Source organism: Typopeltis vanoorti, chromosome 17 (assembly GCF_054136105.1).
Source record: "Typopeltis vanoorti isolate ZY-2024b chromosome 17, IOZ_Tvanoo_1.0, whole genome shotgun sequence".
Taxonomy (NCBI): domain Eukaryota; kingdom Metazoa; phylum Arthropoda; class Arachnida; order Uropygi; family Thelyphonidae; genus Typopeltis; species Typopeltis vanoorti.
In genome coordinates this window covers 107,886,953-107,907,411 of record NC_143565.1, presented here as the reverse complement: position 1 = coordinate 107,907,411, position 20,459 = coordinate 107,886,953, and the positions used below count along the sequence as shown (strand labels likewise).

The following is a 20,459-nucleotide window of genomic DNA, read 5'->3' as shown; positions in this document are numbered from 1 at the left end:
CATCATTTTGTGTATTGTTATTAATTTTTAAAAATTTTATGATGGAATAAAAGGAAATATTTGAAGTTCAGTGATCGATGGGTATCCAAACGTCCAGGAAAAAAAGTGGCATTGTTTCAATTAAACCTCAAAGAAAATGAGCAGATTTATAGCCAATGAAATTATAACCAAATGAAGGAATATTTGCTAAATATACGTAATGTACAGGCAACAGCACATATTAGTATGCTGTAGAATAATGCTATTCGTGTGGGCCTGACTCTAAATTAATTATTCGACAAGATTATATTAGACGGACAGGAGTGTCCGTTAATGCATGGAAGGTGTTCAGAAATTGTAGCCGGAATCGCTTCTTCCATTATGAACATTTCAAAGATTTCAGATGTAAGAATTGTAAAATCTTTCAAATAATTTTGAACTGCGTTTCCCGTTTTAACCTTATTAATGACGCTGATATACGTTTACAATTTACCCGCCCCTCTCTCCAGCCATCTTTTTATTCATTTAAAAAGCCATTATCGTTAGTTGGTAATGACTTTTCTCAATTGAAAAATCCAAGATTAGAAATTGTATTTGGGAAAACAAGTAAGACGATGAGGTAAGTGTGTGATGTCTACAAACTCGTGTGTCTGCCTGGCTCTGAATTACAACTTGTTTTGAGGGACGAAAAACCAAAGTTTTCGAAAAGAAAACCTTCCATAAAAGTACTTCACATTCTAGACCAGATTCGAACCCATTCTTTTCATCTAAAGAACATCGTCTTTCCTGATTGATCTATGGATGCGCCTTATTTGGATGCTATTTTTTTTTTACCAAGTACTAAGTTAGCTGTCACTTTCAAATTTTCTACTTTGAAGAATTTGCAATTTCAATTTGTAAAGCAGTCGAACTAAAGTTATGATTTGTTTATCATTCACACTAACAAAAGATTTTCATACACTTATAACACGTGAGTATTGTGGTTGGATAATCCAGAAACTCTGCTCTAAACACTGGTAGTAGGTTTTTTGCCACTCCAATCAAAAGTTTTAATCTTTTTTTTGTTGACTTGCAATTTTTTACTTCAAAATTTAAAAAAAAAAAAGGAAAAGAAAAAATTTGTATTTCATGAAAAAAAATGTGATTACACTAAAATTACAATTACATATATATATAATTACATATACAATTATAATTACATATATATATATATATATATATATATATATAATATTTTAAAATGACATTTCGCTATTTTTTTTTTTTTTTTCTCAATACGTAATCTCGAAAAGACTGTCCAGAGTTATGGCGTAGCTCATCAATATCATTTAATTTAGATCGTTGTTCTAAACAAAAATTGTTCTAAATTAGAAATAATACGAAACAAGAATTTAACTTGTAATAAACGAATCCCAACAATTCGATAACCGAAATTGAAATCGATAATTAGAACTTCAAGCTTGATGACTGATAATCACTCATCTACAAACCAACACATGCGTTGGAAGTTCTGTGCCAAATCTTGAAATCAATGTTCATCGAGGTGATCGTCCGAAGTTCAAATAATAAATTGAGTCCCGAAATCGTGTCAATAATTGGATTTCTGTTTAAGAGAGAATTCATTAAATTTAATAACGTTTACGGATCACGTGACGACTTAATCTTGTTTTTATTCCGACCAAGATAAGGGAAGAGGAACTCCGAGGAAATGAAACCCAAATGTTCTAATTGCATTAGAGGGGGGGGGAGGGGCAGGTGAAGGAAAACTATGACAGCATTCAAAGAGATCTCGTGGGCCGCGAAAGTCTTTCACCAGCGGTGCTATTCCAATGGGTCGATGAGATTCAGTAATTTGATCAAGCACCGACTACTGGTAATGAAAAGCAGAATTCATTGTTTTGACAAGGACTCAAGTAAAGAGAATGGGGAAGACAGGGCCACGATAGCGGAGAGATTAAAGAGGACGGAATGAACATACCCAGTAATGGTTCCATTAAGAACTAGAAGTTGCGAACATGGCAGTGAGTCAGGTTTCGGTAAAAGGACTGAAAGCTTTTATTTGTCAGAAGGAGTCGAAGTGATCTTCTATAAATCTCAATTCTTAAAGACAGATGTTCGTTTTGTAATTATTCAAAAATTTTTATATTCAGTTTACGTCTCTGTGGCGAGTTCGATAAGATTCCTTGAAAAGTACGTAGCGGCTAATTCCACCACTAGATGGCGCGCTCACCGGTGATAACTTCAATGATAATAACGACTGCATACCACCTTATTACTAACTATCAGACCTTTTATTGTATCATCAATAAATTGAGAACATTTATTCTAAATACGTTTAGAACACAAAGTTACTTACCTCTCTCACTTTACGATGAACTACAACTTTATGCCACTGGTTGTCATCAAACCTAACCCTCACTGGTCTCACAGTTCTTTCTATTGACCCCGAACCCAATCCTACAGTCACAACCAGTCCACCAGCTCTTAAAGCCAGGCTCATGTAATCTTCTCCATCCCCCGTATATAACAGGAGTCCTCCGGACTGTCTGGTTTTGAAAAACACAGAGACCTCATCACTTGTGCTGACCACAGGTTCACCTCCTGAACCCCGTAGATCAAAATACAAATACTCGGAGCCTCGGAAGGTCACTTCGGACGGTTCTTTTTCTGGTTAAGAAAAAAAATAGAAAGAAAAATACACTCAGTCGGAACTGATATTAAGGTACCGATTCTTTTAATAAAGTCCATTGATAAATTCATATTGACTACTTAAGCCGTAAATTCACAGGTAAATTTCAGTCATTTAAAATGTTACAAATTGTTGTATGAACGGTAAATTTGTCGTAATTTTTGCAAACTTTTTTCTTACGTTTTTAACTCTGATGAGACTCATAGACACACTCCACAACTCTCATCCGACATCCAGACAGATGAATAGAGAAACAGGATAGACAGATAAATTAATAAATGGGTATAAGTTCCTTAGAGTCACTGAGTCTACTTACATAAGAAGTTATATTATGCTTTTAATATTTAAAAAAATATATAAATAATTATTTTACACATATGATTTGTTATATTGATAACAGCGACTACAGCGCCCCCTATAGATTTATCTTTCGTTTAGTTTCTAATATGGAGACGCAATCTAAAGGAAGTCAATTGAATGTGGACACCCTTGTACTGCTTTATTTAGGTAAGTAGTAATTTATCAATTACCGCTTCCTCCCCCCCACGGACAATTAAAATGAATATGAAACAACCCCGGAAACTATCCCATAATTGTATTCGGGGGGGGGGGGGCACAACGCGTAGAATCCATTGCATCGTGTTTATTTCCAACTATTCATTCCATTTGACTATTTGCATTTGTTCATCCTGAGCTAGCGAATTAATGTTCTTTAATCAGAGACTCGAGTTTTTCAATGAGAACTTCAGACTTCCTGTTAATCAGCCAAAAATTAGTGCTTAAGAGGAACCTTTTTTTTGGGGGGGGGAACGAAAAAGCAGTTAGGGGATTTTTATTTTATTTTATTAAATGCAATTATGAATGGTCAAGATTTTTATCTTTTATATTACTATAAATATTTTTCAGGGTTTACAAGAGAATAAAGATTTTAAATGTAAATTCTTTTCGAATCAAATTATTAATAGCCAGGCTTAGATGGAGAATATGTTGACTCACTCTCCAACAAAATGAATTTGAATTCCACGATGGCTATGGAGGTTTGCTAATGTTATTGGATCTTCTATGAACATTCGGAAGAATTCTACCCAACGTCCAGTGTCAGATTGCAGCTTCCACTCAGTGGAAGGGTGAAGCGACTTGAAACACTGCATCCAGTCTCTAGATCAGTGCGGATTATCTAACCCCTAATGTAAGACCCACGGTCATGGACTATGGGTCAAATAATTTTACGAAATTTTTTGGTGGTCACAGTTTAAAAAACACTTAGAATTAGCCTATTCTAAGTGTTCTCACCTTAATTGGGAGCACCGTGTAGCAAACTTTGTGTGACAACCATTTCTGAATAGACGATGGATAGAAATCGACCAATTTCTTACTCACTGTGTAGTTCTGACTTTATATACAAGGTGGCCATAAAATAACTTTCTCTCTTTGGAGGCATCTGTAGCTAAAACCAATAAACGAAATGAGACCAAAGTTTATATCGAGACTTTTGAAAGCATGGGGAGATGATTCCTGCGAGAAAAATGTTTAGTACCAGAAGTCGCCGATAGGGGGAATTTTGGCTCTGGCGGAGCCCAATGCAGTCAAATATTTGCAGTAAACGCAGGTAAAAAGGATTATGCAATATCATATTTGAGTGTTGGTTATCAATGTGGTGATAAACCCTTGAAACATTTAAAGCCTAATTCATTAGGCTTAACAGTCATTGATTATGAATAAAGATCAAATTCCTTTCCCAAACAATCTCTTAATAGAACCAAACAAAAACGAACTGTCTCCATAATGTTAATAATTAATTCATCTCATCAACTATCTGAATTTAGTTCGCCTTGCTGTGGAAATATACCTGATCTGCAGCACGAAGTACAACCAAAGAATTCCCACCCCCCGCCTTCTTCCCAGTTCATGTGATCAAGTCCACTTCTCATGTGCCGGAGTCTGAGCTCGTTGTGGTGCGTGTAGCTGATAGCTTCTCCCGCTCCATAAGGCAACGACAATCAATCTTCCTAATAGCTTTGTTTTACCACTGTTGGGCGGCAGTTAGTGAAGAATGAATAAAAAAAAATGTAGATAAGGATGCAAATGAAGCATGAGTGGTAATGGAATTCACTAATCGATAACATACGAAAGAGGGCGCTGCTCTTTTCGAAATCAACAATCTTTGTTTGACATTTCCACTTCCGTTTTGGGACTTGCTACACTCGAGATATTTTCAAGGAAAGAGATTGCACATTTCTTTTATTGGATGTTCAACTCGCAGCCAATTTAAATATGCACGAATTCAGGAAAGTAATTAGCACTAAATCCGTTTGAATGGTATTTCTATATATTCTTTGGAATGGTATTTCTATATATTCTTTGGAATGGTGTTTATATGTATATTTGAAATATTTCTCTTTACAAAATTTAAAAAAATATTTCTATACTATATTAACTACTGAAAATTTTATTATTATTATTTGTTATTTTTTCAAATAATTCAAAAATAAATAAAAAATTAAAGTAATATATAATAATATTGGAAAAAGATTGCACATTTCTTTTATTGGATGTTCAACTCGCAGCCCTTTGAATGATATTTCTATACATTCTTTGGAATGGTGTTTATATATATATATATATATATATATATATATGAAATATTTCTCTTTACAAAATTTCAATACAGTATTATTATTATTATTTGCTATTTTTTTAAATAATTGAAAAATAAATAAAAATTAAAGTAATATAATTACAATATAATGTATATATTGTAATTACAATATAATATAATATGTACACAATAAATATTTAAAAATAATATGAAAGGAATAAATTTATAGAGCAATATATAATATATGAAATATATGATTACTATAGAAAATGAAAACGATAAATATTTACCGTAATATTTAAAATAATAAATTTCCACTCTTTATAAGTGCAAATGTTTTTATTATTATTATTTTTTAATTTCGTTTTTTTTCTTTTATATAAAACATGTTTCTGTAAGAAAAAAAAAGACATACATGTGTCTTTTTTTTCAAAGAGAAAATTGGTGAAAGTTAACAAAAGAAAACGACATCATCCTAACTTGCGTTTTATTTTGTTTTGCAAATGTAAGCATTTGGAGATTAAAGGCTGTAACACCAGATGTCGCTGAAAGAGGGGAAAGCGAATTACTTACATCAACAGGACAAGAAAAACATCGTTCTCCTACTCATTCTCCCCTCCCTCCCCCTCCTATACACCCAAGGGAATCTGCGAACATCACCGTTTCCAGATATCAGTTGACTCGTCGTAAACACAATTGCTTTGCTCGGGAAAAGGTTTTGTGCGTCTGTGTGTCGTCCCAAATTGCTCGGATGTCTCACTTTGTTTTCACGGTAAGTACTTCAATGCGACTCTTGCATCTTCTACATCATGGGCTTTAATATAATAGACGTAGAGCTGTTATAAGAAATGAAGGTGGATTCAAGCAGAAGTGAAAATAGAAATATAAGAGATTGATGGAATAATTCTGAAGTTTGGGGAATTTTTAGAAGACAAAGAAAGTGAGTCTCCATTGAGTGCTTTTAAGTTATTTGAATTATTGAATCAGATGATAAACAGACTCACTCCGTATACAGAAAATATAAATAGGTTTTGTTCATTATTAAGATGTATTTGTTTCATTGCAAATCTCTCATCAAAGTTAATTTTATTTGTCTTCCGTTACTACTTCGTTCTCGTAAACTGCAAATACATAAATGAAAACCAAGTGGCGTCAATATGGTTTGATGTGTTGTCCGAGCCATCAAATACAATTCAAGAGAAATGTTCGATGGAAAAAAAAAAAAAAAAAAAAAAAAAAAAAAAAAAACGAACTGCCATTTCATAGGCCAAGACGTGTCGCCCAACCAATGTTTGATCGGCTAATAAAATTTTAAACACGTCTTGTCTTTTGAAATTCAGCGTAGGAATGACTGAAGACTGTACCAAATGTGAAATAAAAATAAATAAAAACAACGGAAGGTCGAGAACGCACAAATCACATTTGTCGAACGATGTGGAATACATGACTGTGCGTGATTTCAAAAATGAGGTTTTAAAAAAAATCGACTAATTTATTTAAAACCAGAATACTAAATATTTCATTTTTACAAAATAAGACATTCGTTTCTTTTTAAATATTTATGGCAATACATGTTCATTCTTAACTATTTTACGCCCTCTAAACACACAGAACTAAGTATGCGCGCGTGTACTCCCTCGGAGACAAATTCGTGAAACACTGTTGAGCAAATGGCGCCCATAAACAGATTAGTGAACACATTTGAAAAACTTGGATTGTAACAGCTTGGTCGAGTTGTCAGTAAAAAAAAAAAAAGGGGGGGACATTATGAACTTAGAAATTAGCTTAGAACTTAGAAACTTAGCTAGATTATCCTTTGGCATAATCTAACTAAACAGATACCCTGTCTGTTCATTGAAAAGTCTGAGTTAAATTAAGAATTAAACGAATCTATAGTTTGGATGTATTCCTCAAACCCAGAGTCTCCACGAGAAATTTCCGACTCAGTCCGAGACTTACTAACTCAGACTTCAGTAGAAAAATAATTTTTCATTATTTGAACTAACTCAAAAAAAAAACGTCCTGAAGTTCTTGAATTAGTTCAGTATCAACCTAACTTCATAATATTTCCTTCGTTTGTTGTATATTTACACTCATGTGTTTTTAGTGAAATATTACAAGTTGATGATACGGAAAAGCAAATGGAAGAGCTCCTGTCCCTGATGCCAACAACATTATACTCTTATAGAGAAATGCGATAGATAGGAAGAGTTGTAGATCACGTATTCAAACAAGAAAAATATTTTGAAGAAAATATTTTCAACTATTTAAAATAAAATCTAAATAATTATTTAAAATTACAATATTTTAGCTTATTTCAAGCTATTTTGTTTTGAAGATTTTCACTATAACTTGCTATTTTAAAGCGACACCATTTTGTTTTTCATAAAATAATTTTATATCAATTTATTTTTCTATGATTTTGTGGAGTTTAAATTCTATGAGTTTGAATATCGCTTTTCTTAGGTTTTCTAGTTCTGCATTGATTTTTCCGTATTCTGTATATATATATATATATATATACTGGACAATATAATGTATATATATATATATATATATATATATATATATATATATATATATATATATATATATATATATATATATATATATAATATTTATATATATAATATTGGCGTTCACGTGAACTTACACGCACAATTGCAACAAACAATGGCACGCCAGTTGGAACAACTTGAAAAATACAACGTTTTTATGTATCGATTATGTGAGGCAATTTGTACCTGTAATTTCCAGTTTGTTTATTTAAATAATTCAATGTTTATTAGTATTCCTTTCCTTTATAAATACCTGAAGAAGGCTGCTATATGCCGAAACTAGTAGTATTTATCATTAAAATCTTTATATGTTATCTCGGTCTTGGAGTCATTAAATCTATTTTTTGAAATGTATAACAACCGAGTAAAAACTAATCGCCACATCTATAGCCTAAATGACGAGGCGTCTCTAATAAAAATACAAAGGAATTTTAAAAGAACATTGAAGAAAATAGGACTGAAAATAAACAGGTTAGTTTTCCTCAAACGTTGTAAGTTCCATGCAGTTTTTCCCAATTTCATCTCTTTTAAAGAAAAGATAACAACGGAACGCGCTAAAAGAATCTATCGTAATGCTAAAATGGATCTCCTCAGCGAAAGAATTACAGACACAAAACGTAGTTTAGCTTTTTTGTTCAGCACTAAAAGATGTTTAACTCAAAAACTTGAAGAAATTATGGATAATGTTAACTTACATGATTTTATCATTAACAGTGAAGCACAAGCCACACGGATACAAAACAAGAATAAATACACCCTTATCAAGAAATTTGATAATCTAATAAGGATACAAAACAGATCTGGTCACAGTGATGCCCGTATTAATCCTGAAAAGGTTGTAGTGAACAAATCTTCTCATATGTTAACGGATGCAGAAACGAATATTCTTAGCAAAGGTCTCAATTTTATTCCCTCACCAAAATTTATCCCTAAAGAATCTCTTCTTACAAAAATAGAAAAAGCATGTTCACTCATTCCTAATCATTTGGCGAAACTTCTTCGTATTGAATCGATTTTCATTATAAATAATGCCAAACCTCCAACAGATAATATTTCAGTGGCTGAAAGAAAAGCCCTAAAAAATCTAAAACAGAACAGTAACATTATTATTTTACCTGCAGATAAAGGCAACTCTACGGTCATCCTCAACTCTGAAGATTACCACAACAAAATGCTTCAATTACTTGAAGATAGTTCAATATATTCAATTCTTCAGGAAGATCCTACAAGAGAATTACAAAACCGTACAAACAACTTGTTAAAGACTGCGAGTGAACTTCCTCATAATATTCGGCTCTCATTACGCTCTCTACATCCTCTTATCCCACGCATCTATGGAGTTCCAAAAATTCATAAAGAAAACATCCCTCTTCGCCCAATTGTGGAAGGAATTGATTCACCTACATATAAACTTTCAAAATATTTAGCAAAGTACCTCAAGTGTTTCTCCAATAAATCTTCATCTTTCATCAAAAACACCACAGATTTTGTTTCTCATATTAAAGATATTCCCATCGATGATAATGATATTCTAGCTAGTTTGGACATTATATCTTTATTTACTAACGTTCCTACGGACGAGGTACTTACATTACTACAGGATAAATTATCCAAAAAAATGTTCACTTTATTAAAACATTGCATTCATTCTGGTTACTTCAGATATAAGGACTCCATTTACCAACAAAAACAGGGCCTGGCAATGGGCAACCCTTTGTCCCCTGTGCTAGCTAACATCTTCCTTGAAGACTTTGAAAAGAAAGCCATATCTTCCTTCTCATTTAAACCAAAAGTTTGGAAAAGATATGTTGATGATATATTCATTATTTGGAATCACGGGCACACAGCTCTCACAGATTTTCTTCGTCATCTAAACATCCAACATCCTAATATAAAATTTACTGCTAATATAGAAAATAATAACTCTTTACCTTTTTTGGATGTTATGCTTACACGATACTCTGAAAGATTAAAAATCTCTATGTACAGAAAACCTACGCATACCAATAGATATCTGCATAATCTTTCTCATCATTTTCCACCACAAAAACTTGGAATTATATCTACCTTAGGACACAGAGCACGTTCTCTCTTAAATGAACAAGATGAACTACAAAAAGAAATGAATCACCTCACTCTTATTTTTAAACAAAATGGATACTCTGAAAAAACAATTAAGAAACTTCTTCTGAACCATCCTAAGCAGTGCACAACAGAGACTATTAATTTTAAAGGTAGCATCTCTATTCCATACATTAGCACAGTCTCTAAGAAAATAGCTAAAGTCCTTAAAAAATATAATATCAGGACCTTCTTCACCACACTTCCAAAAATCCGCTCTCTAATCAGCCATCCAAAACCTACTCATCACAACCTTAAGTACCCTGGAGTATATAAATTGTGGTGTGATTGCAATATCCCATACTTTGGTCAAACTAACAAATCTATTGAACAACGCATAGAAGAGCATAAGAGAGACATCTCATACAAAAGATCTCATGCAACTGCTTTATCCAGTCATGTTCTTTTTTCAAATAATCCTAATGATGACCAACAAAGCCACTCTGTATGCTGGAATAGATCAGAAAATATTTTTCGCTGTGAAGATGAGTTTGAAAGAAAAATCGTAGAATCACGGGAAATCCTACTGAACCCGGTCCACTTAAATAATAATTTAAGTTATAACATCCCAGATAGCCATGCTGCAGTTATTCAATATTGGCGTTCACGTGAACTTACACGCACAATTGCAACAAACAATGGCACGCCAGTTGGAACAACTTGAAAAATACAACGTTTTTATGTATCGATTATGTGAGGCAATTTGTACCTGTAATTTCCAGTTTGTTTATTTAAATAATTCAATGTTTATTAGTATTCCTTTCCTTTATAAATACCTGAAGAAGGCTGCTATATGCCGAAACTAGTAGTATTTATCATTAAAATCTTTATATGTTATCTCGGTCTTGGAGTCATTAAATCTATTTTTTGAAATGTATAACAACCGAGTAAAAACTAATCGCCACATATATATATATATATATATATAATCTGAATCTTAAACTTCTATAAGGATCTGATTATGCTATACGTATTTCTGCAAGCAGTGACTCAAATAATTTTCTGCATTATCAAGTGATACCACTACGAATTGATGTTATTTAAATTTTCATATGAGGATTTTATATCATTGGACTTTTTTAACTACTACCAGCATTGCAAGTAACCCAGTCTATTTTTATCACTTTTATTTCTCTCACAATTCTTTGTGGTAGTAGTTTAAATAACAAAGCTAGTGTTTCATTGGTGCAATATCAAGTCGTGTTCGGATCACCGCTTTGTTGGCAGTTCATCCCTTGCTAGCGCAAAGAGATAAGCTTTTGAAGTCGCAATGAATGCGGGCTTTGCTAGGATTAAGACCTGCAGCAGTTTTGCGAAGAATGCGATATCTCGCTCAGCACTCTGCCAGTATACGTAGACCCATTCAATGGTTTTAAGCTATTCTTTGTGCCCTAAGACATCATAACTGTTTGTGAAGAAAAAAAAAAGGAAGGAAAAAAAAAACGATCCTTCTAAGAGTAGGGAAGAATTTTGTATCACACAAACTTCAAACTCCTATTTCTTTTTATAATGGCTTTAGGAGAGAAAGATGAAATAAAAGTTTGGTATAGCAACAAAAAAAAGCATATAAACTATGAACTACATAATTTAGAATAATATAAAATAGCATAGAATTAATCCAAGGATCAAAATAAACCAAAACTTTTATTTTGTCTTAATTCTGGTTAAAACTATTTACACCCTCTGTCCAAAAAGAAACCGAACTTTTCGAAAATAGAAGAAACTAGTAGCGCCACCTGTTGTATCTTTTTTCTGTCGAAAGCAGCAACGTTCCTTAGTGTTGTGTGAACTGTTTATGACATTTGTTTCATTAGAAGCCGAGTTCTAGTGCCACGAATGACAGTGTGTTTTGACGAACAGTCGGAAAATGAGATTGAAACAGAGACCTGCGATTGACTTTTGTGTTAAATTTGGTAAACGTTTTACCGAAACTTATCAAATGCTTCGAAAAGCATACGGTGATGAATGCTTATCTCGTACTCAAGTTTGCGAGTGGTTTAAGCGATTTCAAAAGTGGTCGTGAGACGCTTGAGGACGACGAAAAGTCGGGTCGTCCAAAAACTGGACTAAGCGAAGTTCAACATCCAAAAAGTGCGTGATTTCATCAAGAAAAACCCGAAATCGTCCGTGAGATTGATTGAAGATGATTTGGAGATTCCAAATTCAACTGTGCACAACATTTTGATGAAGAGTTTGGGCCTTCGTAAATTGAATTCCCTATTTATTTGAATTTGCGATTTGTGCCATCTCATCGTTCGAACATTGTGAGACAGTTTTTGAGCAAAAACGAAGTTTGTGTGTTAGATCACTCGCCGTATTCACCTGATTTAGCACCCTGTGACTTCTTTCTCTTCCCCCGACTTCATTTGCCGATGAAAGGAAAGCGATGCGACACCACTGAAAACGTTCAAGTGGCAGCAGCCACGACCTTCAACAGTATCCCAAAAACCGATATAAAAAACTCATTTAACGAATTAATTGACCGTGTCAAACGCTGTATCGAAGCTGAGGGAGAGTATATGGATTGAAATAAATGATTTGAATAATTATAACTGGCCTGTGTTTTATTTTCTATCAAAAGTTCGGTTTCGTTTCGGACAGAGGGTGTAGTTTAACGAGAGGTGAAAAATAATCGACCTTATGTAGCAAGTTCATTAAAATCCAGCCACTCATGCCTTGTTTCCGCGAATGCAGCAAAAATATAGATGCAAAACGTATCTAATAATAACTTTTATTATGGCTTTCTTTGAGGAAATCAAAAATGACATAGAAAAAAAAAACAACTTCGGAAAATTGACACTAAACTGAAGGTGGCGCTGTATGCTACCAATTCAGTTGACTACTGTAGTGCTAAATTAAACTTGGCACGCGCTGTTTGTTACTCACTAAGTCAGCAATTGTTGTTTGTGATTACACCAACACTACTAAGATTGCAACACCATGTCTTTAAATTGTGTGTCCTGTGGCAGGTTGCCTGTTATTGCTAACTGGCGAATAAATATAACCTTTTTACACCTCTGTAAGGAATATGCTCGAAATATTACAGGGACGAATATCTCCGATATAACAATTTAATGCTCTTGAATTGGATGCTTTTCTTATAAAATCAACAAAACACAGTGTCAACCTATCTGCTTTGCATGCATAGCACAAAGCGGAGCACATTAACATGCAACTTTGTTGTCAAAAAAAAAAAACATCCCCATTAATGTCTTGGTCAGGGGCGGCTCGTGCGTAGGCACTGTGGAACTGCAGCGCCCTCAATTTTTCTCGATATATAAATATATTTATTAATTTATTTATATTTGCTTGTAATGTTTAATTTTATCATCAACAATTTTATACAATTCTCTTATTTTGTATAAAAATAATAAAAATCCATCTTGTAGCACTTAGGAGGGCGAAGGACGCTAGCAGCACTGTGTTTATCACAGTGTCATATTGCTAGTATTTGCTACCCGCGCAAGCATATGCACGTCATAGTGAGATGCGAACTATTAGCGTAATGCGGCACTGTCCGTCGCGCAGTTCCACTATTTATATGCAGTTTGCACCAGTAGTAGAGTGTTCGTAGTGCTTATCGTGTTTACTCCGTCTCTTTAAATATTTGGACATTACAATTAAAGACATAGCATTTGTTGTAGTTTTTATTTTAGAATATTATTGGGGGTTATGATAATGGATTTTATTTTAAAGTAATTTTGAATTATACCAAACTTTATAATTTTATCGATAATAAACAATATTTTTTCATGCTTAATTTTTTTTTAACTTTTACCATAATTTTGATATTTCATCCAAACACGTATATACTGTACTTGTATGTACATTTCGAAAGTTGCAGCTCCCACTTTCAATGCACGAGTCGCCACTGGCCTTGGCAAACTAGACCAACTTGTCTGCAATGAAAGGAAGACAGGTTGTCACCACCTTTAGGAACAACTGATTGTAACCACTACATGTGCCACAGTCACAAGGGTCTTGATATGACGAATGAACCTATACCATTGCTGCCATCCACACGTACGCTGTCAGATTGGCGATTTATGGCAGTCGTGTCATTGTGATCCTAATTCAATCCGAATTCGTAAACAACACATGGATTTATGAGGTTTTACTAGAAAAACTAGTACATAGTGGTTTCGAAACAAAAATTAAAATTAATTTTTGTTTCGAAACCACTCTTTGCAATAAACACCGACGAACTCTAGAATTCCTGCCTCAGCAAACACTCATCAACAAGTCACAAGGCCTTTTCTGATGATTTTTCAACTAAAAGTGATATCCAGCCACATAATAAAGTAGAAAGTTTCATCTTCTCTCAAATTTGTGTTGTTTTCAATCCCACAGGTAAACAGGCCTGATCATACGCAATTAACAGACGTAACACTTGGCTTCATAACTAAATAAATCCAGTAACATGGATTTATTTAGTAATAACTGAATGCTCGCCTTCCACAGACTACATCCAATAGATTTGTTGATTGTAGTCCTGTCAAATTCCTTGCTCTTCAAGTGTTATCATTTTTATATGACTCCAACCCAGGAGAGGTTATCGTAAACCTATCGAACATTTGTAACGCCGGTGGGCTAAGGATATGTGTGTGTGTGTGTATGTGTGTGTGTGTGTGTGTGTGTGTGTGTGTGTGTGTGTGTGTGTGTGTGTGTGTGTGTGTGTGTGTGCAGCATTAAAGTTCTAATCCCACCATGTGTATTCCATAGCGGGATTTGAATCCGAAGCCCGTTGGTTAAAGAATGAATACGCTAACCACTCGGCTAACCATGCTGAGTGGTTAGCGTATAACTGTATAACATATTCGTATAATACTGTCTGATGATTTGTACTGACTGGAATACAGCACCCTTTTCACTCTTGTGTCCATTTGAATATTTATTTATTTATTTTACTCAGAGGTTCCGCCTACTCCCTCTGGGGAATAAAAAGGATTAGGGGATTTATTATTTTTTTTTTTATTTCTCTTTATTCGAATTGTTTATTTTATTTTTCTCCAAGTTTTTGTAAACTTCAAAAAAGTTAGGTACTGTAATTACTTGCGTGCGTATCCTTTCAAGCAGAACAAAATGAGATTTATTGATGCTCTCTTTAATAATAATATAATAATAATAATAATAAATCACTGAGTAGCTTTACATTTTCTGCTCATTGAAAATAAAACCAAATCTGTTGGCTAAACATAAGAACGCCATCTATGAATCACGCACTGAACTATTATACGGTTTCTTATGTAGATGAATTTATTAATTTATTATTTGCTCACCTGGATTTATGATATTAAAAAAATGTTATTGTATGCAATGGCAGATGACTGGCGAGCAAACAAATTGTTTGTCGTTGCCAAGGAAACGGGAGCTTTTTTTTTTTTTTTTAATGTTGTTAACATCAGCTTTTCTGCAGCCAATTCCAGTTCCGTCCATTTATTTATACTAAATAGAAATGTGAATAAAGTTTTAAGAAATATAGAAACTAGCTCGTAAGAGGCAAGAGTAGCAAACGAAGTCATCCATTTACAGAGAGAATTCATTTCAGAAGTATTAAATTGAGGACAAAGTTGAATACTTTCAACACGAAGTTCGGCTTCCTCGCATTCATTTTAAAACGAATACAAAAGAAAAAAAAAAGAAGTGCGTGTTCATTTTTTTCAAATGCATTAAAAGATGGATAGATGAGGGAAACGTGAATGCAGCAAGCCAGTTAAAAAAAAAAAAGACTTCCGTCTGGGTTTATGCAGCGGGCATAATATTGACTCACCACCAAAGAAAGTGTTTCACTCTTTGTTTAACAGAATGCGGGAACACACACACACACACACACACACACACACACACACACACACACACACACACACACACACACACACACACACACACACACACACACACGACAGGATTTTTCCTCCCCAAGGAAGCTCAGATTTTACTTTTGCAAAATAGACATAGCAGCGCTGACAAAATAAAAGAAGACATTCGAGAATTTATTTTTATTTTATTTTAAATCTCAATTAAGTACGAAGCTGAGTGATTTATATCTAATGGAAGCAATTCTTCGCTGAAGAACTTAAAGGCTCCTACAAGAGAAGTATTTAATTAAGGATGTATTTCTTCTTCCCATACGATGTTAAAATAAGACTGAAGGACAATTTACAATGGCATTCATTACGCGTATGATTTATAGCAAGTAATTAATTATTAAGTCAGTTAATAATAAAAAAAAATCCTGGATATTCCTTCTGGTTGATGTGAATATGTTTTTTCTTTTAATTCTATCTTTAGTAGCATTTATGTTAAGAACCGTCTTTATGTGTCTGTAAATATTCATAAATACTTTTATGAGTATATGCTTTATGACTAAATACATAAATATTTTATGTATAGTAAATTTTCATAAGTAATTCAAGAAACCAATTGTTGTCAGAGACAAAATGTAAATGAAATAAATTAGTTTACGAAAAAAATCTTAAATTTTCTCTTTTTCCAGGATAAGATCCATTATTTGCTTTAGACGTAAAAAAATCTACAAAAAAAAAATGTTTGTAATCTCATATACTCTGTGGGATCTACCATCAATAAATTTTTCATGCTTTGCTTTTATTTTTAAACCCCTGTAAATGTATCTTCACTGCCTTGCTTGTCTGCATTGTGGACTAAATAATAATTTAGTCCACAACTATTTAGATAATTCCTTTATCTCTAAAATCCCTGTATCTCTACGAAGAATGAATGTTTTGGTAATAGGAATTAAAATACAAATATAGCGTATGGTTGCTCAATCAGAGTCGAACTCCATGCAGAATTTATTAGTCTGGAAATTTATTAGTAATAATAACAGCTAACAATAACAAAATATCTGCAAGACGTTTCCAACTTGTCAACAATGCAGGCAAGCTAGGCAGTGGAGATACACTTACAGGGGTTTAAAAATGCACCCATTTGTCACTTTTCAAGGTTGATGGAACTCAGAACCTAACCAACGGTCTTAATGAGGAAAAAAAAAAAGAAGCAAAGTATGGAAAATTTGTTGGTGATAGATCCAATAGAGCATATAAGATTACAAACATCAAAGAACTCTTCGAAATTTAATTTTTTGTTTTTGGCACACACGCAACAGATTCCCCAAAGCATACGTCTATTAATCTGTTAAGAAGTGTATATTTTCAAACCGTTTATATTAACTAAAAAAATCAGACACTCTCCAAACGAAATAGAACAAAGACAAAGTAATTCTCAACCGGTTTCCAATTCTCCTAGGCTCGCTATTCGCCCGGTTGCTAGGTTACCAGCTATAGTCACATGGAAGACTGCTTCCAAGAAGCCGTCTCTTTCACAAACGCGGAAACGGAGTTGCCCCTTAAAAGGACGCCACATAAGAGGGAGGGATGGAAGGGAGCAACCCGGCCTGCTTAGTCAGACGAAGGTCGTTCGCCTGCTGGAGTCTTACCAACAAGAACTCTCTGACTGGATCAATAAATGTCTTAATTTAACCGGAGAAGTAGTTTATCGTTGTGTTCCTCTCCTCTGAGGTGCAGACATAGTTGCAAGAGACAGGTTGATCAGTATCACTTCTTTCTTCACGTAAATGTGATAGTATTATAAGGCTATACATAGGTACCTAAGATACCATAATATTATTCTTCTTTCTCATGTCTGGAAGCATGCGACTTGTCTAAGTAAGATTGATCTCGAAACACTACAAAATCCTTTGTATATCCTCAACATTCTTTAGGCGCCCTCTTAGGATAACGCACATTTCAACTGTTTTGTATATTGCTGGCGAAATATTGATTTTTAATGCTCAAACAAAACATTAAAGGCCGCAAAATGCAAAATACATGTTTTGATAGCTCCTGGGTAACTTAATGGCATAACGACGGACAGGAAAATCAATAAAACCAATATCCCGTTAGCTTCTTGAAGATGTCCCATTGCGTCTCTTATAAGAACTACACTGTTTTGCCATTATAAAGAATAAAATCTTTTATTTAGAATAATAGCATCGAAATCAATCAGCTCCTTGTAATGTTGCGAGAGTTTAGATGTACGCATGCGTCGTTTCGTTAACTGTTGCCCGAACAATTGTAACCAAGGAAACAAGAGTTTTTGTTTATTTTATCTAGTAGTTGAATGTCATGCTGGGAAAAATTAATTATTTGGCCGTATAAAGCAAAATTACTTTGCATGCATTTAAATATTTATGGTTATTAAAGAAATCTCTAGATGCTAATCTGTAGGGACGAAGCATAGCTCAGAGGTAAAAATGAAGGAAGTAAACATAAACTACAGTAAATTTTCAATTAGGTAATCATGGATTCGTGGATGTAGAAGGAAATTAATAACAAAAAAGTTTGGATTTTTCAAAAATCTTTATGTGTCAACTACATGCATCTACTTCGACTCTAGGCAAAGATTCAAAATAAAACTCTCTCCTCAAACAATCAGTTGCGAAAAAAAAATCTTTATTTGCTCATTATAAAGGACTTGTAAATATCTATACATATCACAAAAGTTTAAGCATTGCAAACTGGCAGAGTTCAATGGTGTTCTCAGGAGCCATTTCGCTGCTAATTAAAATAGACCAGATAAGGCAGTGTTTATAATATCCTCAGTAAGCTAATAGCTTATAGTATAGAATAATAATAATAATAATAATAATAATAATAATAATAATAATAATAATAATAATAATAATAATAATAATAATAATAATAATAATTATTATTATTATTATTATTATTATTATTATTATTATTATTATTATTATTATTATTATTATTATTATTATTATTATTATTATTATTATACGAGTATACATAATTACAAGTGAATCCGACTTACACAGCCTACCAATATAAAACACAAACTTTTCACATCCTTAAGAATAAGATTAGAACTCATTTAAAAACTATATAATGGAGATCTCAAACATAGACGAACATATCCAGTCAGACAACATAAACTTCAAGGTCTTTGACTCTTTGAAGAAATGGTCAGACAACATTTCCATCAACACCAACTTCACTATCATACACACAAACATAAGAAGTATAAAAAAACACTGGCTTACATTGATAACACAGCTCAATTATACCATGATAAACATAGATGCGCTAATACTGACCGAAGTTGCAATAAACCACACAGAAATTTACGCATACAACATAAATAATTATCAAACCTACAACTTATGTAGACCAAACAAAAGAGGAGGTGGCATTGTGGCATTTATCAAAGAAAAATACAATGTGACAGAAAAACAAACTCACTTCGAACATGCGGAAACACTAATTTTGGAACTCACAAATAGCCACAATAGTATCAAATACACAATATACAGATCCCCAGATAATAATCCACTCAGTTTTCTTCACGAGTTAGAAACATGGCTAAGCGGCATCGAACCGCGTACAACACACAGGCTCATCCTAATAGGAGACATTAACATAAATGTCATGACGTTCTATTTTCATGTTATGTTCTAAATCCGCCATCTTGGTTCAAGTCACTCTTATCAATATAACAACTAATTGCAAATTGATCACCCATCCAAAAGTAGGGAAATTTATAATTATACTGCGCCACCCTATTTTTTTAAATTAGTCTATATAAAATAGTAGGATCAATTCTTAATTAAGTTAGCAGTCTCCTCATTTATTTAGGCCGAATTATTTACTATTCCTCTTGGGGTTCCTGCAAGATTCGAATATTTATGAACGGTGCAATAAAAAGGAATTCAGGCAAACACAATATTTAGATTAACGAAATAAAACATTTAATATATGTATATATAACAAATACAAGAATTCTGCTTTAAAATGAAACAATGCAATTAACTTAATACATCTTGCTAAGTCACTCATTCCAATTCAATGTTCTAAACTTTCACATACAATTCACAGCTTCAAAATCACAAGCTTTCTTAACTCAAGTTAATAAAACGAAACTTCTTATTTAATCAGTCTCCACATATCTATCAGCTGTACTTAATGTTTAAATTCACAGGAAGCACTAATATTCCAAGGTAGACAATATTCCAAGCAATCTTATTTCGGACTTTAAACTTCGAAGATATGTTAATGTTAGAATAAACAAACAAGTATGACTACTCTTACCAGATACAATCTTCAATACATCAATTAATTGTGAGCACACTTATGAATTAACTTATTTACGTTAGCGGAACACATTAATAAAGATTCTCCAACGATTTAACTGAACTACTGTTAATCGCGCTTCACTACTCAAAAAAAAACACACCAATAAGGCACTGATAATTCTCCTTGTTTACTTTTCTCAAACTAGTTAATTTCAATATAATTCTTCTCGGGGCAACATAGAATTAAGACGTAATCCTAGACTAACTGGAACTAATCAGAATTTTCCATTGAATGTCCAGTTCTTTATTTATCCGGTTACGGCATTAATTTTCCTTTACAACACAGCTGACTTCACTTGCAGCTAAGTATATGATTCACTATGTTCTGGCTCACTTCTAAACACT

General features: G+C 33.3%; 1 protein-coding gene across 2 annotated transcripts in view; it reads right to left on the bottom strand.

Annotated features, from left to right (window-relative positions):
- Positions 1-20,459, bottom strand: part of LOC150097753 (neurexin 1-like) — a 353,871-nt gene that overhangs the window by 114,354 nt on the left and 219,058 nt on the right. For both annotated transcript variants that reach the window (XM_090407704.1, XM_090407706.1), the window contains exon 3: positions 2,336-2,646. In XM_090407704.1, the coding sequence (XP_090263830.1) occupies positions 2,336-2,646 (311 nt within the window). The remainder of the gene's footprint in view (positions 1-2,335; positions 2,647-20,459) is intronic.